This window comes from Oncorhynchus kisutch, linkage group LG8, assembly GCF_002021735.2.
Source record: "Oncorhynchus kisutch isolate 150728-3 linkage group LG8, Okis_V2, whole genome shotgun sequence".
In the NCBI taxonomy this organism is placed as follows: domain Eukaryota; kingdom Metazoa; phylum Chordata; class Actinopteri; order Salmoniformes; family Salmonidae; genus Oncorhynchus; species Oncorhynchus kisutch.
The window spans coordinates 4035741-4061520 of record NC_034181.2 but is presented as its reverse complement, the minus strand read 5'-3'; the positions used below and the strand labels follow the sequence as shown (position 1 = coordinate 4061520).

General features: G+C 42.8%; 2 protein-coding genes across 4 annotated transcripts in view; both read right to left on the bottom strand.

The window, feature by feature from the left end:
• LOC109879538 (protein mono-ADP-ribosyltransferase PARP8) overlaps positions 1-10716 on the bottom strand; it is an 83919-nt gene extending 73203 nt beyond the window's left edge. Inside the window, exons 1-2 of one of the 3 annotated variants that reach the window (XM_031829572.1) lie at positions 10161-10716; positions 8235-8289 (exon numbers count right to left, since the gene is read on the bottom strand). In XM_031829572.1, coding sequence (XP_031685432.1) covers positions 8235-8289; positions 10161-10251 — 146 coding nt within the window. In that variant the 5' untranslated portion in view covers positions 10252-10716. The remainder of the gene's footprint in view (positions 1-8234; positions 8290-10160) is intronic. The other 2 variants (XM_031829569.1, XM_031829571.1) reach the window with 2 other exon arrangements.
• A 6221-nt stretch (positions 10717-16937) lies between these two features.
• The window catches only part of LOC109879544 (PDZ domain-containing protein 2), a 211103-nt gene continuing 202260 nt past the window's right edge, over positions 16938-25780 (bottom strand). Inside the window, exon 24 of the mRNA XM_031829568.1 lies at positions 16938-22772. Coding sequence (XP_031685428.1) covers positions 22606-22772 — 167 coding nt within the window. The 3' untranslated portion in view covers positions 16938-22605. The remainder of the gene's footprint in view (positions 22773-25780) is intronic.

Genomic DNA, 25780 nt, shown 5'->3' with positions numbered 1-25780 from the left:
ACCCCAAGCATACTTCCAAAGTTGTGGCAAAATGGCTTAAGGACAACAAAGGCAAGGTATTGGAGTGACCATCACAAAACCCTGACCTCAATCCTATAGAACATTTGTGGGCAGAACTGAAAAAGTGTGTGCGAGCAAGGAGGCCTTCAAACCTGACTCAGTTACACCAGCTCTGTCAGGAGGAATGAGCCTAAATTCACCCAACTTATTGTGGGAAGCTTGTGGAAGGCTACCCAAAACGCTTGACCCAAGATAAATAATTTAAAGGCAATGCTACAAAATACTAATTGAGTGTATGTAAACTTCTGACCCACTGGGAATGTGATGAAAGAAATAAAAGCTGAAATAAATCAATCATTCTCTCTACTATTATTCTGACATTTCACATTCTTAAAATAAAGTGGTGATCCTAACTGACCTAAGACGGGGAAGTTTTACCAGAATTAAATGTCAGGAATTGTGAAAAACTGAGTTTAAATGTATTTGGCTAAGGTGTATGTAAAGTTCAGACTTCAACTGTATCTACGGCGTAGTTTAGAGAGAGGATCAAACTCCCAGGGGAGGACACGGTGCACGGTGGTTTGGCATGGTTGCCACCACAACACTTCCTGTGGTTTAAGCCAGATTGACTGATTCTCTACCAGTGAAATAGGCTTGAACACCTGCTCCTTAGGACAGGAGTTCTTGGAGTTAAAATGTACTGAATCCTATTTTACGCATTCCATTTCAACATTCAGGATTTATTAATTCACAAAGCTCAAAGTGGGTGTGTTATTTTTCAATTAACCCAACAATAGACTGGGTAAGAAAGCACAGCCTATGACAGGGCTAGGTTCAGTCCAACCCTCTTCCTGGAGATCTACTGTCCTATAGGTTCAGTCCAACCCTCTTCCCGGAGATCTACTGTCCTGTAGGTTCAGTCCAACCCTCTTCCTGGAGATCTACTGTCCTGTAGGTTCAGTCCAACCCTCTTCCTGGAGATCTACTGTCCTGTAGGTTCAGTCCAATCCTAATTTACTGTATCTGATTCAGCTAGTTAAGGTCTTGTTGAGCAGATAATTAGTAGAATCAGGTGTGTTAAATTAGGGTTGGACTGAAAACCCACAGGACTGTAGATCTCCATGAAAAGGGTTATTCTGAAATACCGTAGAGGCCACGTCAACAACCCCACGTTTAACTAAAGGTTCTTAAAAAATAATAATGTTTTTAAATAATAATAAAAAATTAAATCAAAGAATCAGGTAAGAGTTTACCTTTAAGAGCAGAGGAAGAACCATTTAAGAACTAGGACTGACTCCCATTTAGTCAAGCGGTCGATTGTTTGGTCAATAGGCTGCGGGTTGACCGATATGTATTTAGTCGTGCAGTGACAAAATAAATGAATCATGGCACAGGAGACACCTGTCTGTCACACGTCTCTCTCCAGAACATGAGTTGTTTGCCCTTTGATTGTTAGTGTTGATCACTTCCTCATATCACCAGTAGTAGCCTACATTAACCGTTCATTTCCATCACTTCTAATGTACAATGTTTGATTACATTATTTCAACAAACGTTAAACCCATTGAGCTGCAATAATCACGTAGCCAATTAGTGAAGAGAAAGAATCCTGCTAAAGCGTTCAATGCCACGATTCAGAGAAGGGCACAGGGTCAGATGTGATGGGTATTTATTAGTGTCTAGCAGAGAGTCAATCAGCTCTTTGAAACCCAGTTTCAACTGTTCAGAGCTGCTCTTCATTATGTCATTAGAACCCACATGGACTACGATAGAATCAATGTCCATGTCCTGGCACGATGGAAGGTAAAAAACGGTATTATCTAAATGTTGAAAGTGCGTGGGTGACCGAGACAACAAAATGGTGCAGAGAGTGATACAGGAGCTGGAGATGGTGGTTGGGGGGGGGGGGGGGGGTGTAGGTGGGTCTGGGCAGTGGTGATGTTGTGGATATTTGTGTGCGACTGCATGTTGTCATTTGTATGTGGATGTTTTGCATTGTAAAACAAAAAAAATGTAAAGTACGGAAGTATGCAGGATAAGTAGAAACATTCAGGGCAGTTAGAGCAACATAAATTAGGTTCCTTACATTCTGTCTGCCAACGCTAAGGTATAATGTACATTTGCTGAAGAATTATGATGACTCAGCGACACAATGGTAACTGAGCTGGCCTTGGGTCATTGATAAGTCATTGTCTCAACGCAGACTTATAATGCTGTGAAAGGATCCAGGAACACAAATTATTTTGTTTCCAAATGGTATCGAAATTGTCAACAAACGTTAAACCCATTGAGCTGCAATAATCAGAATCCTGCTTAAGCATTCAGTGCCACGATACAGAAAAGGGCACAGGGCCAGATATGATGGGTATTTTATTAGTGTCTAGCAGAGACTCAATCAGCTCTTTGAAACCCAGTTTCAACTGTTCAGAGCTGCTCTTCATTATGTCATTAGAACCCACATGGACTACGATAGAATCAATGTCCATGTCCTGGCGTAGTCCATTCAGGAGCAGCTTAGTAATGTCATTTACTCCAGCTCTGGGATATAGGACATTGTTTTTTCACCAGGAACGGTCACATTTCTTACCGTGAAGCTGCCCAAGATCACGGCTGGCGAGAAGGACGAGGAAATCCGCCCACTCCCACGCTTCACAGGATCCAGTTGCCGACGTCGATTTCGAAATCGTAGTAGTAGGCACGGCTGTCGCAATACACAGGCACCCCTGTGTGATTAAGGTTCCTCAAACGTATTTAAAAACATGTATTGCTCTGATCCAATGGAAAGTCACAAAATACCTGATTACTTCTTATCCACAAATAGTCCACAGCTGTGTCTGTCCCGAGCTCACTGGCAAAGGAAACTCTGTTCACACTGCTATGCTTTATCTTGGCCAGGTCGCAGTTGCAAATGAGAACTTGTTCTCAACTAGCCTACCTGGTTAAATAAATAAAAAGTTGATTGCAGACAGGCCATGCATAGCCAATGTGATGTATATATAACATATTTATTTTAAATCAGGATATTTTCTACCCGCAGGCTGCAATGTTTCTATTTGTTGGCTTTTATGTATGCTATATTTACACAGTTACCTTTAGATTCGTATAATTCTTATTTAGCTTTAGATTGAATGTATGCTAACCACATGATAATGATTTTGAGATTTATAATTTATAATAGTCTCTGGCACAGAGATCAGTAGAAATGGTAGGCAGGCAGAATCAGCGAAGGCCAGCAGCATGAGGAGGGGGTCAGGTTATCTTGAGCTCTGGCTCCCTCTTAATTATTTAATCAAACTGTGTGCTTAAAAAAAAAAAAAAAGACACGTTCAGTACATATAGTTGATTTTTTATTGAAACACAGGGTGTGTCTATATATGGGAAAACAATACACATTTAAAAAGACGACGGCTCTCGGGGACAAGCCTATTAAAAGAACCTTCATGTTTTTTTCAGAGTAGACTTCAGATGTTTCTCACAAGTGTCTGAATGTTACAGTAGACAGGAAACATGTGACTTCCCTGTTCTACCACAATGACAGAGTCCACACACACAGAGAGAAACGACAGGAAGAAGAGTCTCGGTTGAGAAACAAAAAAAAGGCCTCATTGCTTTCGCTGCACTTTGGAAAAACTGTCTGCTTCAGAGTGACAGATGTCTGTCAATCAGCCCTTACAGGTCTTTCCTTTTGAAATAAAGTACTGCCAGACGAACGACAAGACAACAAGCATCGTGTTTTTTATTTTAAACAGCTGATGGTTCCTGCCAGTCATCACCCTTCTTAGAATCTGTGGCCATGTGAGAAATAGAACCCTATTTCTTAGACATTGTACTACCCAGGTAGTGTACTTTCAGAAACCATGTGTCTAATACCATTCCACTGACTCCGCTCCAGCCATTACCACGAGCCAGTCCTCCCCAATTAAGGTGCCACCAACCTCCTGTGAGACACAGGCATGACACAGGCATGATGAGCTGCATGTCAGTGTGTCAGTAAGGGAAAACACTACATGAAACCTTCTTTACTCTTTAATTAACACAGACACACACCCTCCCTTCTTCACACTCTGTCTCACTCTCATAAACACACCAGTCTCTGTCCCTCACTCTCATAAACACACCCGTCTCTGTCCCTCACTCTCATAAACACACCCGTCTCTGTCCCTCACTCTCATAAACACACCCGTCTCTGTCCCTCACTCTCATAAACACACCCGTCTCTGTCCCTCACTCTCATAAACACACCCGTCTCTGTCCCTCACTCTCATAAACACACCCGTCTTGTAAAGGTTTTGACTTATTATTTATAGGGGTGCCAGAAAACATTGGTTTCTCCTTTTGGTTTGGAAGGGAATGAGTCCCATCTGGTCCGTCAAGTCTACACCAATACAAAGGACTTATGTAAAAGCCAGGATGGAAATAAACTTTTCATAAACCCTTAAAACATTGGAAAGAACTTCAAAAACAACTGTATTCTTTTGCGTGGGTTGTATTAGCAACATCAATGATTACACACACATAATAGTATAAAATTGAGTTCTGGTTCCTCCAGAAATGTCCCGTACCTCGGGCCTAAAAAGAGTCCAGCCCGGTAAAGGAGTTCAGTGAACTCAAGTGACCTTTGTCACGCAATGTTTGTCCGTTCATTCCGTGTAGCGTAAACCCAGTATTAATCATACAATCAATATAACAACTATTTTACCAGAGAACTTTAAAGCCTATCAACTCTTACTAAGTCCTCAACTACAACTAACTACATAAATCATATATCACAGTATACATGACATCAAAACAAATGAAATACCGTATACAAAAAGGTTGTAGTCAGTCGGTCAGTCAGACAATACGCCAACAGATCTCCAGCGGAGAAAAGCCACGAAGAACGGAGAGGTGTAGTCCACGGACGCAAAGAGTGGATCCGATCCTGGGTAAACTCTATTAGGCTACAAAACACACGGAATAGAGAAGCTTCGGGAACTGCGGGTTGAACACATCCTCATTCACGTCTCCATCACAACCCCACTTTTGCGCAGCTGATGCTGGCTATTTAATTGGGAATTAACGGGAAAGCGCCCTACTGGAAGGATAAGTACTGAGACGGTTCAGAAAAATTCAGGGCGTCACAGTCTGTCTCCCTCACTCTCATAAACACACCACTGTCTGTCTCCCTCACTCTCATAAAAACACCACTGTCTCCCTCCCTCCCTCACTCTCATAAACACACCACTGTCTGTCTCCCTCACTCTCATAAACACACCACTGTCTGTCTCCCTCACTCTCATAAAAACACCACTGTCTCCCTCCCTCCCTCACTCTCATAAACACACCCGTCTCCCTCCCTCACTCTCATAAACACACCAGTCTCCCTCCCTCACTCTCAGGTGAGTGAGGGCTGGTAGGGGATGTGAAGAGGGGACAGAGAGCAGGTGAGTGAGGGCTGGTAGGGGATGTGAAGAGGGGACAGAGCAGGTGAGTGAGGGCTGCTAGGGGATGTGAAGAGGGGACAGAGCAGGTGAGAGGGGGCTGGTAGGGGATGTGAAGAGGGGACAGCAGGTGAGTGAGGGCTGGTAGGGGATGTGAAGAGGGGACAGAGCAGGTGAGAGGGGGCTGGTAGGGGATGTGAAGAGGGGACAGAGCAGGTGAGTGAGGGCTGGTAGGGGACAGAGCAGGCGAGTGAGGGCTGGTAGGGGATGTGAAGAGGGGACAGAGCAGGTGAGTGAGGAATGGTAGGGGATATGAAGAGGGGACAGAGCAGGTGAGTGAGGGCTGCTAGGGGACAGAGCAGGTGAGTGAGGGCTGGTAGGGGATGTGAAGAGGGGACAGAGAAGGTGAGTGAGGGCTGGTAGGGGATGTGAAGAGGGGACAGAGCAGGTGAGTGAGGGCTGGTAGGGGACAGAGCAGGTGAGTGGGGGCTGGTAGGGGATGTGAAGAGGGGACAGAGAGCAGGTGAGTGAGGGCTGGTAGGGGATGTGAAGAGGGGACAGAGCAGGTGAGTGATGGCTGGTAGAGGATGTGAAGAGGGGACAGAGCAGGTGAGTGAGGGCTGGTAGGGGATGTGAAGAGGGGACAGAGCAGGTGATTGAGGGCCGGTAAAAGTTGGTAGTATCGTAGAAAATTGTATCATATGAAATGCTATCAATGTATCAAATGAAATGGTATCATGGTATCATATGAAATGGTATCATGGTATCATATGAAATGGTATCATATGAGATGGTATCAATGTATCATATGACATGGTATCAATGTATCATATGACATGGTATCAATGTATCATATGACATGGTATCAATGTATCATATGACATGGTATCAATGTATCATATGAAATGGTATCATGGTATCATATGAGATGGTATCAATGTATCATATGACACAATACTACAGTATTCTAAAATGTTGGCATCATAAGTATCACGACCGCAGGTCCTTAGATGTTCTACAGGTGCAATTGTGTCATTCCAAAACTTCTTCCACAATGTTGCCTTGCGTTTTGTGCGACTCAAGCCATTTCCCCTATCCAGCTGTCCCGTTCTGTGTGTAGCCTGCCACTAAAGGTATCTGCCAAAATAAAGGAAACACCAACATAAAGTCTCTTAATAGGGCGTTGGGCCGCCACCAGCCAGAACAGATTCATTGCACCTTGGCATAGATTATACAAGTGTCTGGAACTTCCTGTGTGGAAGCACCTGCTTTCAATATACTGTGTATCCTTCGTTTACTCAGATGTTTCCTTTATTTTGGCAGCTAACTGTGGAATGGCCAGAGAGGTATCACTTGCAACAAAATGGAATATAACATTGAAGATAAAGTTTGTGTGAACAACATCTAAAAGACTTGCGTCACCATACAGAGAGTTTCCCATTTCAATCATATTACATTCTGGGTAACTACAGAGTTGACCCTACTGGGGGGGGGGGGGGGGGGGGGGGGGGTCAACACAATAAAAACAAGATGAATCAAAAACAACTATTACATCATCTCCCTCAGAATGGATCTAAACTGACCAATGGAGATCAGCGAGTCCAGCTTCAAGGTGGCCTAAAGGCTATTCCACGAGCTGTGGGAATAAAAACAAGTATTTTCCCCCCCAGCTCAGTGGAGACCCGCAGGACACCCAGAACCAGCCAGGGGGAGGGCTGGATCTCCAATTAATATGGGAGCTGAGGTAGTGGGGGGGGAGTCTCTGAAGAACTGCTTCACATACAAAATGCCCTTCTGGAAGTCAGAGACTGCCAGCCAACAGAACTATACAAAATGCAGTGATGTGTATGAAGACTGTCCCCAGTGGTAAACCACAGTGCTGAGTGATGGACTGAGTCTGAAGGTTTTAAAAACAGAGAATGCATGGAGATTAGATCAACATAATCAACTACTGGGAGAAGAGTTGCTTGAACAATCTTCCAAAGTGAGACAGGAATTCTTTCTACAAAAAAGAAACCAAACTTTATTCTCAGCATTTCAATGTGCGTTTTAAAAAGAGAGAGCTTATCGTCAATCAAAAATAACCAAGTCATTATAAAAAATAAAATTTAAAAAAAAATGGGGAACTTGCTCAATTTGGACTCCATTTAAAATGTGCAAAATAAGCAGGTACCCAGGGTCAGTATTACGAAACCTAGAGAATGACACAACTGTGGTTTTATTAACATGTAGCACGAGTTTCAGATCAGGAAGACATTTTTTAAATGACTACAGAATCAACCCTACCCAAGTCCAGGATATAATAATGTCTACAGAGTCAACCCTACCCATGTCTAGGATGTAATAACGACTACAGAGTCAACCATATTAGAAAACTTGACGAAAATGAAGTCTTATCATATACCAGACATACCTAAATGTATCAGGGCCTGGGACCAGTCTCATCAATAATGGTGCTGGTCCAGTGAGCAACGGTTAGGTACTGTAGGTTCAGACCAACAGCATCATTTAAAATTAGCATATATATCCGATGAATTACAGGCCTGAAGGAGGGCAGTCCTGGTAGTTAATTTGTGCCTCACAGGGGGACTGTCAAGTGGTTTTAAAGGTAGGTCCAACGGTCCAGCCCCCCCCCCCCCCTCGCCCCAGCAAACACACATCATTTATATGAAAAACCCAGCTGAACAACCAGCCCTGATGACAACCAGTAGACAAGCCCAGTAAGATACAGAACGTGTAAACAACCAGCCCTGATGACAACCAGTAGACAAGCCATGACCCAGTAAGTGTAAATCTCTGAACGTTGTACTGTACCTTCTGGAGCCTTTGGAATAGGTGAAGGTGAAGGTGGCATCAGAGTATCTGAAATCTGAAAAAAATAACAGGAGAAACAGAACCGGTCAGAACAGAAACCAAAGAGGAGGGTTATTAACCTAGCCACTGCTATGCCAGGCCACAGGGAGAAGAAAGGGGGGGGGGGGGGGGGGGAGTCCCCTTTCAACAAATGCAGTTTCCATGGAAACATTGAAAGGGGGTGCCCACTGAATGACAAAATATATAAAAAAGGAGGTCAAAAAAAATTGTGGCCAATATTACATTCAACAAAAAAATAAAATCACAACATGCAACAATTTCTAAGTTTTTACTAAGAGTTACAGTTCATATCAATGAATTAATTAGGCCCTAATCTATGGATGTCACATGACTAGGAATACAGATATGCATTACAGGTCAAAGATACATTTAAGAAGAAAAAAAAAGGGGTGTGGTCAGTATCTGATGTGACCACCATTTTGTTTTTATTGAACTATGCTATGGAGCACAACACCTTTATTTAACTATGCAGCACGACACATCTCATTCATATATAGTTGATCAGGCTGTGGACAGTTGTCCCACTCCTCAAATGACTGAAGACGCTAGATATTGGCTGGAACTCCAGAGCATCCCAAACATGCTCAAGAGGTAACATATCTGGTGAGTATACAGGCCATAGAAGAATTGGGACATTTTCAGCTTCCAGGAATTGTGTACAGATCCTTGCAACATGGGACCGTGCATTATTATGCTGAACATGAGATGATGGCAGTGGCTGAATGGCAGGACAACGGGCCTCAGGATCTCGTCACGGTATCTCTGTGCATTCAAATTGCCATCGATAAAATGCAACTGTTTGTTGTCCGTAGCTTCTGCCTGCCCATACCATAACCCCACCATGGGGCACACTTCACAACGTTGATGTCGTCCACATGATGTCATACACGCTGTCTGCCATCTTCCTGGTACAGTTGAAACCAGGATTCATCCTGGCACACTTCTCCAGCAAGGCCATCGAAGGTGAGCATTGGCCCACTGAAGATGGTTACGACGCCGAACTGTTGGACATACTGACAAATTCTCTAAAAAGCTTATGATAGAGAAATTAACATTTAATTCTCTGGTGGACATTCTTGCTGTCAGCCTGCCAATATGCACACTCCCGCAACTTGTCCCCAGCACAAGGTGCACCTGTATAATGATCATGCTGTTTAATCAGCTTCTTGATATGCCACACCTGTCAGGTAGATGGATTATCTTGGCAAAGGATAAATACTCACTAACATGGATGTAAAAAATAATTTGTGCACAACATTTGAGAGAAATAAGATTTTAGTGCATATGAAACATTTCTGGGATATTTTATTTCAGCTCATGAAACATGGGACCAACACTTTATATGTTGCGTTAATGTGTCAGTATAAGTTTACACAACCGTTAGCCTATGTCCGGTACAACTAACGTCGATCGGCGAATAGACTTGCTACGGCTGGTGTCATCAATATTATGGCTGTCCGTCAATCTGTAGGGATGTTGAAGCAAAGCCGTGTCATCATGACAAGCATATTAATGTTGTTTTTCTACTCCATTCTATTTTAAATGTTTCAAATAATTAGTCACATTTACAAAATTAAAACTTTCCGTACCATGGTCTAATGTTTTGCCACACCAAAATGTAATGATAACTCAAGACACTTTAGGCTTCACCAATTTAATCATCGCACACACACCTATCAAATAAAATGTCGGTCAATAATTTGATTCATTTGTGATGTTGACAACTGTGTCTAGAAGATGCTTTTGATGTTTCGAGGACAAGGACGAAACGGATGAGTGTGTGTGTGTGTGTGTGTGTGAAAATCAACATACGGCTTTATTAACCTGGGTGGAACAGGATCCACTACTGTACACAGACACACTCACCAGAGAAAAGGCAGTCTTTCTCTGCCTTGCACCTTTGAATTACGATGTTGACGTCTTTTTGTATTCTCTCTTGTCTTGAACACATCCCCATGAAATAAACCCCACGGGAATGGCTTCTCTTCTCTAATAAAGGCAAAATAACATCCCATCAAAAGGACTGATGTATTTCCAGTAAACTGAATGTTCGATGGAGCTGGGCTGGCTGATACTGCTTTGGTTGTATTCCAGGTGTCCGATCCTCGTACCGTTTCAGCTCGTAGCTGATATCATCTCGAATAACAACCGATGATGATACTATTATACAGCAGGAGTCGGCAGTAGTAGTAGTTCCGCACTTCGATGGATTTCATTAAAATAGGCTGTTCCACTTTTACTCCTAAAGCCCCAGGCTGCACTCTTAATCGCTATGCACTGCTAAACCCAATAATGGCGATCTGTAAAGCTAAGATCAAAGATTGTTATTAACCAAGATAGACCTGAGCCTGTCGTTTCCAATGAAGGCAAATGAATCATAACGGGCCGAACAAGCGCCAGTTAGTGAGATCCTCTGGCATTTATTTGGATTTTTCCGATGGGGAACGCCTACTCTGTGATGTTCGCGTGTGCAATCAATTAAAATGGAGAGAATGAAAAAAAACTTCTGGCAAAGTGTAAAGTCTGCAAAAAGCATTCCACTCGGTTTGTTACAGATTCAAATTTTGTAAATCGATAACCGGTAAGAGATCAAATGTTTCAGTGATGAGAAAATGTGCAGAATTTCGGCCAAAATAAGATCTCGCGATATGTTCTTCAACTAACCGGACACTGGGCTTCCATTTATCGCCATGTTTGGAAACGCCAACCGGATGATTCATATTTATATATCCGGTGAAATATCTGGCTCATTGTTCCATCTGTGCTAAAACTATGAGCCGACTGTTAGTCTTAAAGTGAAACCAACATCGCTTTAACTCCGACTAAGGTCGTCGCTAGTTACCACAGCCACAAAGTCATAAACCCCGCCTATTTCCACCACTGCTTTTTTTTTTTACCAGATTTGAAACCTAACCTTAACCACACTGCTAACCTTATACCTAATCATCATCTTAAATTTAGACCATAAAGCAAGTTTTATGAGACTCAAAATCGAGCTCAGGTGCATTCTGTTTCCATTGATCATCCTTGAGCTGTTTCTACAACTTGATTGGAGTCAACCTGTGGTAAATTCAATAGGCTGGACATGATTTGGAAAGGCACACACCTGTCTATACAAGGTCCCACAGTTGACAGTGCATGGCTGCATTCCAACACTTAAAAGACCATCCCTCAGCCCTCAAGTGAAGCGGACACTTGCAGAACGAGGGAGGAAGGAATGATTTTTGTAGATGGACTGCACTTGCCCGGAAAGTCATCACTCGTTCATCCCGTGATGATTGCGTTTCCAGCCGCCGGGAGCTTGTGGGTGCTTGATATGGGCTACAGTCAATTATGAGTGCATGTCTACTTATATTAAATATATAATTATTAATATACGCCTACTGTATGATAGCTAACTAATTAATTAGCTAACTAACGTTAGCCTGCCTACTGTATGATAGCTAGCTAATTAATTAGCTAACTAACGTTAGCCTGCCTGGTGTATAATAGCTAATTAATTAGCTAACTTACGTTAGCCTGCCTACTGTATGATAGCTAGCACAATTAATTAGCTAACTAACGTTAACCTGCCTACTGTATGATAGCTAGCTAATTAATTACCTAACTGACGTTAGCCTGCCTACTGTATGATAGCTAATTAATTACCTAACTGACGTTAGCCTGCCTACTGTATGATAGCTAGCTAATTAATTAGCTGGAACTTCTGAAGAAGGAAAATGTTTTATTTCTACAATTTCCAAAAGATAACCAAGCAAAAACATCATTACTTTTTGCGAGACGTGTTTGTGCCTGCATTAGTAGCACAATTTTCACTTACACTTGTCGACTTATCCATATTGAAGTTGAGGTTCAAAGTTTCGGCTGACTTTTCTTAGCGAATGTACAATCAATGCGAATTGAATTATGGGGCGTTTCAGGCCACGAAGTGAAAATAATTGTACACTCGCAAGCTAGATCAAAAAACGAGGGTTGAGGGGCTTACGTTACAAACTTCCCTTGTTTGGCTAATCGTTTGGACCGACATCCAAGATGGTGATAGGGATTCCCCTGATGTGGGTCACCTTGGGGTCATGATAGGGGCTGCACCAAATGATTGATGTATTATAATAATTGATTATGCTTATGTTGTATTAATAGAAGGGGAATGGTTATAAGACCCTCCCCCACTACATTTATAGGGTTCTGGACTACAGATTAACAATATAAGCAGTATAAGGTTTAATACTGTTCCACAGTTCTTTTCTAGTCTCTGCCTCTTATAAGAAACGGTCTGGGGGATGTGTGTGCAGTCTGTGAGAAAGCGCCTCAAGGCTAAAAGCGATACATAGACACAGACCTCTGCAGGGGAGTAAATAGATAAGAGATAAATCAAACATACCACTCACTGTAAGCCACATGGGAATATAACATTACTGCTGAGCCCTTAGAAAACACTGGACTATTGCTTTCTCATGCGAGTATGTATAACTGTATATGCATGGGCTTGGTCTCATGAGTAGAAGGTGTTGATGTAGGCAGTTACATCACTCGACTGCAAGTATATTAAAGCAACTTTGACCTTTTTTATTTTGCAGAATTTACTCTGAAACATACGTGCTGTGTTTCTGTTGTCAACTTCTGTCTGCAATTGCATTAATAAAGGTTTGATTGATTTACTTAAAGAAGATATTGTTTGACTGCTGATTTCACCAATAAGCCAATGATTGACAAGGAACAAGGACCCTACCCCAACACCCCCAAGGGCATAAGGCGAGGATAAGTGGACGAGGGTGTGTCTTTAATAAGTTTGAAATGCAGCCCATGTCAGAGCAAAAACCAAACCGTGATGTCGAAGGAATTGTCCATAGAGCTCAGAGACAGGATTGTGTCGAGGCACAGATCTGGGGAAGGGTACCAAAACATTTCTGCCATATTGAAGGTCCCCAAGAACACAGTGGCCTCCATCATTCTTAATTTGAAGACTCTTCCTAGAGGTGGCTGCCCAGCTAAACCGAGCAATCGGGGGAGAAGGGCCTTGGTCAGGGAGGTGACCAAGAACCTGATGGTCACTCTGACAGAGCTCCAGAGTTCCTTTGTGGAGATGGGAGAATCTTCCAGAAGAACAACCATCTCTGCAGCATCAGGCCTTCATGGTAGAGTGGCCAGACGGAAGCCACTCCTCTGTAAAAGGCAAATGACAGCCTTCTTGGAGTTTGCCAAAAGGCATCTAAAGACTCTAAGACCATGAGAAACAAGATTCTCTGGTCTGATGAAACCAATGTTTAACTCTTTGGCCTGAATGCCAAGCGTCACGCCACGCGTCAACATAATATATTACATTTTTTAATGTCCCACTGGTAGGATAGTTTCGAGTGGAGATCATCCAGTTTATTTTCCAGTGATGGCACGTTGACAGGGATTTGGTTCTTCGTCCAGTTCGAGGTGAGTAATCACTGTTCTGATTCCATAAGCTCTTTTCGGTCATAAGAGACGGTAGCAGCAACATTATGTACAAAATAAGTTAAAAACAATGCAGAAAAACACACAGTAGAACAGTCGGTTACGAGCCCGTAAAACGGCAGCCGTCCCCTTCGGCGCCATTATTAATCTCAGTCAAATTGTCTACAGTATTTAATTAACTGGCAGGGGTTCATTCTATAGGCTAAAGGACTCCTGATATCATTTTTGCCTTAATCTGTTGTTGTCTAGTACTGTCTTTTTGCAAGCTAGCTTGGTGTGTGAACTGCTGACTGTCTTCCCAGAAGCCTACTTGGTGTGTGAACTGCTGACTTGTCTTCCCAGAAGCCTACTTGGTGTGTGAACTGCTGACTTGTCTTCCCAGAAGCCTACTTGGTGTGTGAACTGCTGACTGTCTTCCCAGAAGCCTACTTGGTGTGTGAACTGCTGACTGTCTTCCCAGTAGCCTACTTGGTGTGTGATCTGCTGACTGTCTTCCCAGAAGCCTACTTGGTGTGTGAACTGCTGACTTGTCTTCCCAGAAGCCTACTTGGTGTGTGAACTGCTGACTGTCTTCCCAGAAGTCTACTTGGTGTGTGAACTGCTGACTGTCTTCCCAGTAGCCTACTTGGTGTGTGAACTGCTGACTTGTCTTCCCAGAAGCCTACTTGGTGTGTGAACTGCTGACTGTCTTCCCAGTAGCCTACTTGGTGTGTGATCTGCTGACTGTCTTCCCAGTAGCCTACTTGGTGTGTGATCTGCTGACTGTCTTCCCAGTAGCCTACTTGGTGTGTGATCTGCTGACTGCTCATAACTTGCAGCTGATTGTTGACACATCAACCAGGATCAAGGGGCAGTGCAATTTGTGATTGTTGTTGTTTTAATAATTAGTAGCTTTTTATGGAGGGGGAGTGGTTTCACCTCTGCAAGGCAATTAAAAATTAGTGTTAGTATTTAGTACTGCCTAAATTTAGTCACACTCTTCTCTCTCTCCCACTACTCTTTCCTCTTCTATCCTATCATCTCTCCCTTTTGCTAAATCCTTCTCGCTCCGGTCTCCTGGTTCTGCCTCTTTGACCCTACTCTCCTCCCTTTCTACATCCTATGACTTGCACTGTACCCGTTTTTCCCGGCTGACTGGGCCCTCTCCTCCTGCTCCGTGGCCGAGTGACTCATGGGGAGCTTACCAAACAGGGCTGTGGTCAGCTGAGCAAAAATGGAGAAAAACTAAACTTCCGGAGGCCTTTTCATTCTTTCACTCCCGCCTCTCTACCTTCTCTTCCTCTGTATCCACTGTTAAAGCCACTTCCTTTCACTCTAAATTTCAAGCTTTTGCCTCTAAACCTAGGAAACTCTTTTCCACCTTCTCCTGCCTCTAAACCTAGGAAACTATTTTCCACCTTTTTCTGCCTCTAAACCTAGGAAACTCTTTTCCACCTTTTTCTGCCTCTAAACCTAGGAATCTATTTTCCACCTTTTTCTGCCTCTAAACCTAGGAAACTCTTTTCCACCTTTTTCTGCCTCTAAACCTAGGAAACTATTTTCCACCTTTTTCTGCCTCTAAACCTAGGAAACTCTTTTCCACCTTCTCCTGCCTGTAAACCTAGGAAACTCTTTTCCACCCTTTTCTGCCTCTAAACCTAGGAAACTCTTTTCCACCTTCTTCTGCCTCCTTAATCCTCCACCCCCGCCTCCTCCCTCTCTGCGGATTACTTTGTCAACCCCTTTGAAAAGAAGGTTGACGACATCCACTCCTTATTCACTCAAGTCTATTGAGTCCACTGGTCCCACTCACACAGAACTCAAACAAGTGACTCGCCCCTGCTGGTTCATGCTCTACGACAGCCGTAGAGTACCACCTTTCCTCACACACGAAGCGGTGCAATTCCTAATTCAGGCACTTGTCATCTCCAGTCTAGACTACTGCATCTCGCTGTTTTGCTGGTTTCCCCGCTTCAACCATCAAACCCCTGTAACCTATCCAGAACACCACAGCCCGCCTGGTGTTCAACCTTCCTACGTTTTCCCTAAGTCACCCTGCTCCTCCGCACACTTCACTGGCATCCAGTCGAAGCTTGTATTCACTACAAGACCATGGCACTTGCCTACAGAGCAGCAATAATAACTTCCCCTCCCTACTTTAAGGCTGTGCTCAAACCCTTACACCCCAACCCAAGTACTCCACTCTGTCACCTCTGGTCTCTTGGCCCTTCCATCCCTCCTAAATTTCAGTCACTCTGGATTTTATTTCACCTTTATTTAACTAGGCAAGTCAGTTAAGAAATTATTATTTACCAAGACGGCCTACCCCGGCCAAACCAGAACCAGGACGACGCTGGGCCAATTGTGCGCCCCAATCACGGCTAGTTGTGATACAGCCTGGAATCGAACCAGTAATGACACCCCAAGCACCGAGATGCAGTGCCTTAGACCGTTGCGCTACTCGGGAGCCCAAGAGGATAAGAGGAGCTTCTAAATTAAATCGGTTTCTAAAGTCCAGGCTCTGTCTTGGTTAAATAAAGGCTGAATGACGTGAAGGCTGAATGACATGAAGGCTGAATGACGTGAAGGCTGAATGACGTGAAGGCTGAATGACGTGAAGGCTGAATGACGTGAAGGCTGAATGACGTGAAGGCTGAATGACGTGCTTACTCTAACAAGTCTTCACTCTCTTGAAATCTACTTCTAGAAAAATCTATTTCTAGAAAAATCTACTTCTAGAATAATAAACTGAGTTTAGAAAAGGTGATTTCAAGGAAAAAGAAGACTTGAACTGAAGGTTTTAACATGTTAACTGAACACATACCTCCAGACTGTCACGTTCTGACCATAGTTCTTTTAGGTTTTCCTTGTTTTAGTGTTGGTCAGGACGTGAGCTGGGTGGGCATTCTATATTTTGTGTTTCTAGGTTGTTTTTCTGTGTTCGGCCTAGTATGGTTCTCAATCAGAGGCAGGTGTCGTTAGTTGTCTCTGATTGAGAATCATACTTAGGTAACCTGGGTTTCACTGTTTGTTTGTTGGTGATTGTTTCCGTGCCTGTGTTTTACACCACACGGTACTGTTTTCGGTTTTGGTTATTCACATTACGTTTATTGTTTTTGTATGGAGTGTTCAGTTTATGTGTTTAAATAAATACCATGGACACTTACCACGCTGCGCTTTGGTCCTCTTCTTCAACGGAAGAAAACCATTACACAGACAGTGCACAGTTAAAATAGACAATTGAACACGCTTTAATGACACTGAAAATGTGTACATTACTGATTCAGATTTGTACAAAAATATTTTTTTTTACAGAAATACCACATCCAATCAACTATTAATTTAACTCTGGGCCCATATTCACAAAGCGTCTTAGAATATAAGTGCTGATCTAGGATCAGATCGATCCTGTCCATATACTGTAATTATTATGATGTAAAAACATACACTGATTCTAGATCAGCACTCCTACTGTGAGATGCTTTAAGAGTACAGGTCCTGGTGCTGTGTGAAAGGTGACACCGACTAGGATTCGAATCCAGGTCAGCGGTCACAAGACTGTATTAGCCATTTATGAGACACTTCCTGAATAGGGCCTTTATCATAGCACCACAGTAGGGTAAGGCAACCCTCCCGCAAGCACCTCATGTTTGGACTTAAACAACCTAGAAGACCAGGTGTGATGAATTTAGGCAATCACTGAACTGATCAATTAGCTCAGTTGGTCAGATGTGGCGCGTAGTTGGAACCATATCCTGCTGTACCTGAAGCCCTTCAGGAACAGGGTTGCCTACCCTGCACCACAGGGACTATGTTCCCTGCCACACACACACAACGTATCAATCTACTCTAATTTAGTTCAAAATGGCATCCTATTCCCTATGTAGTGCACTACTTTTGACCACTCATGTAAGTGAGCAAACTTGGATTTCCTGTCTGTATGTAATATCAAAACCAAATGCAAAAAAAATATAATAATAAAAATAATAATAATGTACACATTAAAAGAACATGAACAAAACAGAAGAAAAACCTGAATTTGACCAAAAGTTTGTTGTTTTTTGTTAACCACCATTATCAGAAGATATTCAACAGCAGATCAGTTCCTTTACAGCAACAGAATATCATTTATTTTAATAAATCAACCGCATAAAACCCAAGATTAGAGCGATATTCTGAGCATATATTTCAACCATTGCCGTTAAAATAGCCCTGTAATGTACAAATTCTCCAAGTGTATATATGTGTTAATGATCTCACATACACAAACAAAAATCTAAACATACCTTGCAGTCATACAATTCAAAATGACATTTTAAATTGCCATTAAACCAATGGAAAGCCTAATTCAAATGTACAGTAACACGAGACAATATTTACAACCAGCGTTCTGAAATAAAGAGTTGTGCTTCAGAATGTAAGAGCTGTGGGTATTGTAATACACGGTTTGAACCCTGCCAGATACAGTAACCTACCAGACATGTCACATTTACAGTAACCTACCAGACATGTCACATTTACAGTAACCTACCATACATGTCACATTTACAGTAACCTACCAGACATGTCACATTTACAGTAACCTACCAGACATGTCACATTTACAGTAACCTACCATACATGTCACATTTACAGTAACCTACCAGACATGTCACATTTACAGTAACCTACCAGACATGTCACATTTACAGTAACCTACCAGACATGTCACATTGTCACATTTACAGTAACCTACCATACATGTCACATGAATGGTGGGACATCAGGTTCTGTTGTATTTCAGAGAGAGAACTAAAAACGGTAAACACATGTGGTTAGTCTGTACTGTATATCTTTCAACACCTTTAACAGTAAGACACGTTAAATCAATGGTGTGGAATTTCAGGAGATAAAAAATATGTTATAAATATGGATAAAGTAGAAACTTCAACGTACTCTATACTTAATCATTAAAATGAATCATTTCAATTCATTTCTAAAATGTCTTATGTTCAAATATCAGGTTTAGAGCATTGGATTGGAACCCGATATGCACATCATGCACGCACATTAAATCCCGTACAATGCAACTCCAGTAGAGTAAGGCCGTAGCTCTAATCCAACTCAACTCCAGTAGAGTAAGGCCGTAGCTCTAATCCAACTCAACTCCAGTAGCATAAGGCCGTAGCTCTAATCCAACTCAACTCCAGTAGAGTAAGGCCGTAGCTCTAATCCAACTCAACTCCAGTAGCATAAGGCCGTAGCTCTAATCCAACTCAACTCCAGTAGCATAACGCCGTAGCTCTAATCCAACTCAACTCCAGTAGCATAAGGCCGTAGCTCTAATCCAACTCAACTCCAGTAGCATAAGGCCGTAGCTCTAATCCAACTCAACTCCAGTAGCATAAGGCCGTAGCTCTAATCAAACTCAACTCCAGTAGCATAACGCCGTAGCTCTAATCCAACTCAACTCCAGTAGCATAAGGCCGTAGCTCTAATCCAACTCAACTCCAGTAGCATAAGGCTGTAGCTCTAATCCAACTCAACTCCAGTAGGCTGTAGCTCTAATCCAACTCAACTCCAGTAGCATAATGCCGTAGCTCTAATCCAACTCAACTCCAGTAGCATAACGCCGTAGCTCTAATCCAACTCAGCTTTCAAATAGGGTAAACTGAGAGGATACCTACAGGGTACACTGACCGATACCTACAGGGTAAACTGACCGATACCTACAGGGTAAACTGAGCGGATACCTACAGGGTAAACCGACCGATACCTACAGGGTAAACTGATGGATACCTACAGGGTAAACTGACCGATACCTACAGGGTACACTGAGAGGATACCTACAGGGTAAACTGAGAGGATACCTGCAGGGTACACTGATGGATACCTACAGGGTACACTGAGAGGATACCTACAGGGTACACTGAGAGGATACCTACAGGTTAAACTGAGAGGATACCTTCAGGGTACACTGAGAGGATACCTACAGGGTACACTGAGAGGATACCTACAGGGTACACTGAGAGGATACCTACAGGGTACACTGAGAGAATACCTACAGGGTAAACTGAGAGGATACCTACAGGGTAAACTGAGAGGATACATACAGGGTAAACTGAGAGGATACCTACAGGGTAAACTGAGAGGATACCTACAGGGTACACTGAGAGGATACCTACAGGGTACACTGAGAGGATACCTACAGGGTACACTGAGAGGATACCTACAGGGTAAACTGAGAGGATACCTACAGGGTAAACTGACCGATACCTACAGGGGAAACTGAGAGGATACCTACAGGGTAAACTGAGAGGATACCTACAGGGTAAACTGAGAGGATACCTACAGGGTAAACTGAGAGGATACCTTCAGGGTAAACTGACGGAATACCTACAGGGTAAACTGACCGATACCTACAGGGTAAACTGAGAGGATACCTACAGGGTAAACTGACCGATACCTACAGGGTAAACTGAGAGGATAGCTACAGGGTAAACTGAGAGGATACCTACAGGGTAAACTGAGAGGATACCTGCAGGGTAAACTGAGAGGATACCTGCAGGGTACACTGATGGATACCTACAGGGTACACTGAGAGGATACCTACAGGGTAAACTGAGAGGATACCTACAGGGTACACTGAGAGGATACCTACAGGGTACACTGAGAGTATACCTACAGGGTAAACTGAGAGGATACCTACAGGGTAAACTGACCGGATACCTACAGGGTACACTGAGAGGATACCTACAGGGTACACTGAGAGGATACCTACAGGGTACACTGAGAGGATACCTACAGGGTAAACTGAGAGGATACCTACAGGGTACACTGAGAGGATACCTACAGGGTAAACTGAGAGGATACCTACAGGGTACACTGAGAGGATACCTACAGGGTAAACTGAGAGGATACCTACAGGGTAAACTGAGAGGATACCTACAGGGTAAACTGAGAGGATACCTACAGGGTACACTGACCGATACCTACAGGGTACACTGACCGGATACCTACAGGGTAAACTGAGAGGATACCTACAGGGTAAACTGACCGATACCTACAGGGTAAACTGACCGATACCTACAGGGTAAACTGACCGATACCTACAGGGTAAACTGAGAGGATACCTACAGGGTACACTGAGAGGATACCTACAGGGTAAACTGAGAGGATACCTACAGGGTAAACTGAGAGGATACCTACAGGGTAAACTGAGAGGATACCTACAGGGTAAACTGAGAGGATACCTACAGGGTACACTGACCGATACCTTGACATAAAATAAGGTTGGTTCAAATAAGAGGTAAAGGTTTTAAAGGCAAAGTGACAATTTAATGTTATTCATAAAATAATCACATTTTAAGAGAGAAAAAAACAACTTTTGCTGTAGTGAAGTCTGATTGAGCTGATTGTCCACAAACGGCAGTTGATTATAAACAACAGCAGTTATACTAGTATACAACACTGAGTGTACAAAACATTAAATACACATTTTCTTTCCATGACACTGACCAGGTGAATCCAGGTGAAAACTATGATCCTTGTTGATGTCACTTGTTAAATCCACTTCAATCAGTGTAGATGAAGAGGAGGAGACAGGTTGAAGAAGGACTTTTTAAGCCTTTGAAACCTGGATTGTGTCTGTGAGCCATTCAGAGGGTGAATAGGCAAGACAAAAGACTTTGAACAGGGTATGGTAGTAGGTGCCAGGCCCACCAGTTTGTGTCAAGAACTGCAACGCTGCTGGGTTTTTCACACTCAACAGTTTCCCATGTGTATCAAGAATGGTCCACCACCCAAAGGACATCCAGCCAACTAGACACAACTGTGGGAAAGCATTGAAGTCAACATGGGCCAGCATCCCTGTGGAACGCTTTCCAAGCGTATTCCAAGATGCCACCATAAAGACACTCTCTTATCCTTCTGTAAAACACACTATATTAGCCTCTCGTCTTCCTGTATAAAACACTATAATAGTCTAATATCCTCCTGTATAAAACACTATAATAGTCTAATATCCTCCTGTATAAAACACTATAATAGTCTAATATCCTCCTGTATAAGACACTATAATAGTCTAATATCCTCCTGTATAAGACACTATAATAGTATCTTGCCCTCCTGTATAAGACACTATAATAGTCTAATATCCTCCTGTATAAGACACTATAATAGTCTAATATCCTCCTGTATAAGACACTATAATAGTATCTTGCCCTCCTGTATAAGACACTATAATAGCCTCTCGTCCTCCTGTATAAAACACTATAATAGTCAAATATCCTCCTGTATAAAACACTATAATAGTATCTCGTCCTCATGTATAAGACACTATAATAGTATCTCGTCCTCCTGTATAAGACACTATAATAGTCTAATATCATCCTATATAAGACACTATAATAGTTTCTCGTCCTCCTGTATAAAACACTATAATAGTTTCTCGTCCTCCTGTATAAGACACTATAATAGTCTAATATCATCCTGTATAAAACACTATAATAGTATCTCGTCCTCCTGTATAAGACACTATAATAGCCTCTCGTCCTCCTGTATAAAACACTATAACAGCCTCTCGTCCTCCTGTATGAAACATTATAATAAAAGAAAGAATGCTTCATACTCCACGATCTGGTTTTGACACTCTATTTGACATTCCGGACCGAATTGCAGTCTGCTTTAACAAAATAACCACTTTGCAATGTCTGTCCGTTTCATCAGAATATGTCATGATAATAACATTTCAACCATCGTAGCTATATGTATAGTTCTCTGAGATATGTCTGTTGTATGTCTGTCATACAAAAGTCCTGGATTATATATTATGTCACCTCAAGCTGACATACGTGTTCTACGAGGTACGTCGGGTTCTTCAAATTAGTTCTATATGTCTGTTGTATGTCTGTCATACAGAGGTCCGCGGTTTCCTGATGACAAGCTGCACGGGGCCTTCGCTGACGGCCTTGATGATGTTCCAGGCGTCGTAATGCATGAGGCCCTGCAGCGAGCGTCCGTTGACCTCCAGTACCTCGTCCCCCACGTCCACCACCCTCGACAGCTCCGCAGCACCACCTAGAGGAGGTTGGGTTCATTATGATCAGACGTTATAATAGGTCATAAATGGTCATGACAAGTATTACTACGCATTATACCTTGATCATAATGCATTATAACTATCATAATGCATCATAACAGTATCATAATGCATCATAACAGTATCATAATGCATCATAACAGTATCATAATGCATCATAACAGTATCATAATGCATTATAACTATCATAATGCATCATAACAGTATCATAATGCATCATAACTGTATCATAATGCATCATAACAGTATCATAATGCATCATAACAGTATCATAATGCATCATAACAGTATCATAATGCATCATAACAGTATCATAATGCATCATAACAGTATCATAATGCATCATAACAGTATCATAATGCATTATAACTGTATCATAATTGTATTTATTTATTTATTTTACCTTTATTTAACCAGGTAGGCAAGTTGAGAACACCTTTATTTAACCAGGTATGCTAGTTGAGAACACCTTTATTTAACCAGGTAGGCTAGTTGAGAACACCTTTATTTAACCAGGTAGGCAAGTTGAGAACAAGTTCTCATTTACAATTGCGACCTGGTCAAGATAAAGCAAAGCAGTTCGACAGATACAACGACACAGAGTTACACATGGAGTAAAACAAACATACAGTCAATAATACAGTATAAACAAGTCTATATACAATGTGAGCAAATGAGGTGAGAAGGGAGGTAAAGGCAAAAAAGGCCATGGTGGCAAAGTAAATACAATATAGCAAGTAAAACACTGGAATGGTAGTTTTGCAATGGAAGAATGTGCAAAGTAGAAATAAAAATAATGGGGTGCAAAGGAGAAAAATAAATAAATAAAAATTAAATACAGTTGGGAAAGAGGTAGTTGTTTGGGCTAAATTATAGGTGGGCTATGTACAGGTGCAGTAATCTGTGAGCTGCTCTGACAGTTGGTGCTTAAAGCTAGGGAGGGAGATAAGTGTTTCCAGTTTCAGAGATTTTTGTAGTTCGTTCCAGTCATTGGCAGCAGAGAACTGGAAGGAGAGGCGGCCAAAGAAATAATTGGTTTTGGGGGTGACTAGAGAGATATACCTGCTGGAGCGTGTGCTACAGGTGGGATATGCTATGGTGACCAGCGAGCTGAGATAAGGGGGGACTTTACCTAGCAGGGTCTTGTAGATGACATGGAGCCAGTGGGTTTGGCGACGAGTATGAAGCGAGGGCCAGCCAACGAGAGCGTACAGGTCGCAATGGTGGGTAGTATATGGGGCTTTGGTGACAAAACGGATTGCACTGTGATAGACTGCATCCAATTTGTTGAGTAGGGTATTGGAGGCTATTTTGTAAATGACATCGCCAAAGTCGAGGATTGGTAGGATGGTCAGTTTTACAAGGGCATGTTTGGCAGCATGAGTGAAGGATGCTTTGTTGTGAAATAGGAAGCCAATTCTAGATTTAACTTTGGATTGGAGATGTTTGATGTGGGTCTGGAAGGAGAGTTTACAGTCTAACCAGACACCTAAGTATTTGTAGTTGTCCACGTATTCTAAGTCAGAGCCGTCCAGAGTAGTGATGTTGGACAGGCGGGTAGGTGCCGGTAGCGATCGGTTGAAGAGCATACATTTAGTTTTACTTGTATTTAAGAGCAATTGGAGGCCACGGAAGGATAGTTGTATGGCATTGAAGCTTGCCTGGAGGGTTGTTAACACAGTGTCCAAAGTAGGGCCAGGAGTATACAGAATGGTGTCGTCTGCGTAGAGGTGGATCAGAGACTCACCAGCAGCAAGAGCGACCTCATTGATGTATACAGAGAAGAGAGTCGGTCCAAGAATTGAACCCTGTGGCACCCCCATAGAGACTGCCAGAGGTCCGGACAGCAGACCCTCCGATTTGACACACTAAACTCTATCAGAGAAGTAGTTGGTGAACCAGGCGAGGCAATCATTTGAGAAACCAAGGCTGTCGAGTCTGCCGATGAGGATGTGGTGATTGACAGAGTCGAAAGCCTTGGCCAGATCAATGAATACGGCTGCACAGTAATGTTTCTTATCAATGGCGGTTAAGATATCGTTTAGGACCTTGAGCGTGGCTGAGGTGCACCCATGACCAGCTCTGAAACCAGATTGCATTGCAGAGAAGGTATGGTGAGATTCGAAATGGTCGGTAATCTGTTTGTTGACTTGGCTTTCGAAGACCTTAGAAAGGCACGGTAGAATAGATATAGGTCTGTAGCAGTTTGGGTCTAGAGTGTCACCCCCTTTGAAGAGGGGGATGACCGCAGCTGCTTTCCAATCTTTGGGAATCTCAGACGACACGAAAGAGAGGTTGAACAGGCTAGTAATAGGGGTGGCAACAATTTCGGCAGATCATTTTAGAAAGAAAGGGTCCAGATTGTCTAGCCCGGCTGATTTGTAGGGGTCCAGATTTTGCAGCTCTTTCAGAACATCAGCTGAATGGATTTGGGAGAAGGAGAAGGCTTGGGCGAGTTGCTGTTGGGGGTGCAGTGCTGTTGACCGGGGTAGGAGTAGCCAGGTGGAAAGCATGGCCAGCCGTAGAAAAATGCTTATTGAAATTCTCAATTATGGTGGATTTATCAGTGGTGACAGTGTTTCCTATCTTCAGTGCAGTGGGCAACTGGGAGGAGGTGTTCTTATTCTCCATGGACTTTACAGTGTCCCAGAACTTTTTTGAGTTAGTGTTTCAGGAAGCAAATTTCTGCTTGAAAAAGCTAGCCTTGGCTTTTCTAACTGCCTGTGTATAATGGTTTCTAGCTTCCCTGAACAGCTGCATATCACGGGGGCTGTTCGATGCTAATGCAGAACGCCATAGGATGTTTTTGTGTTGGTTAAGGGCAGTCAGGTCTGGGGAGAACCAAGGGCTATATCTGTTCCTGGTTCTAAATTTCTTGAATGGGGCATGTTTATTTCAGATGGTTAGGAAGGCATTTAAAAAAAAAATCCAGGCATCCTCTACTGACGGGATGAGATCAATATCCTTCCAGGATACCCCGGCCAGG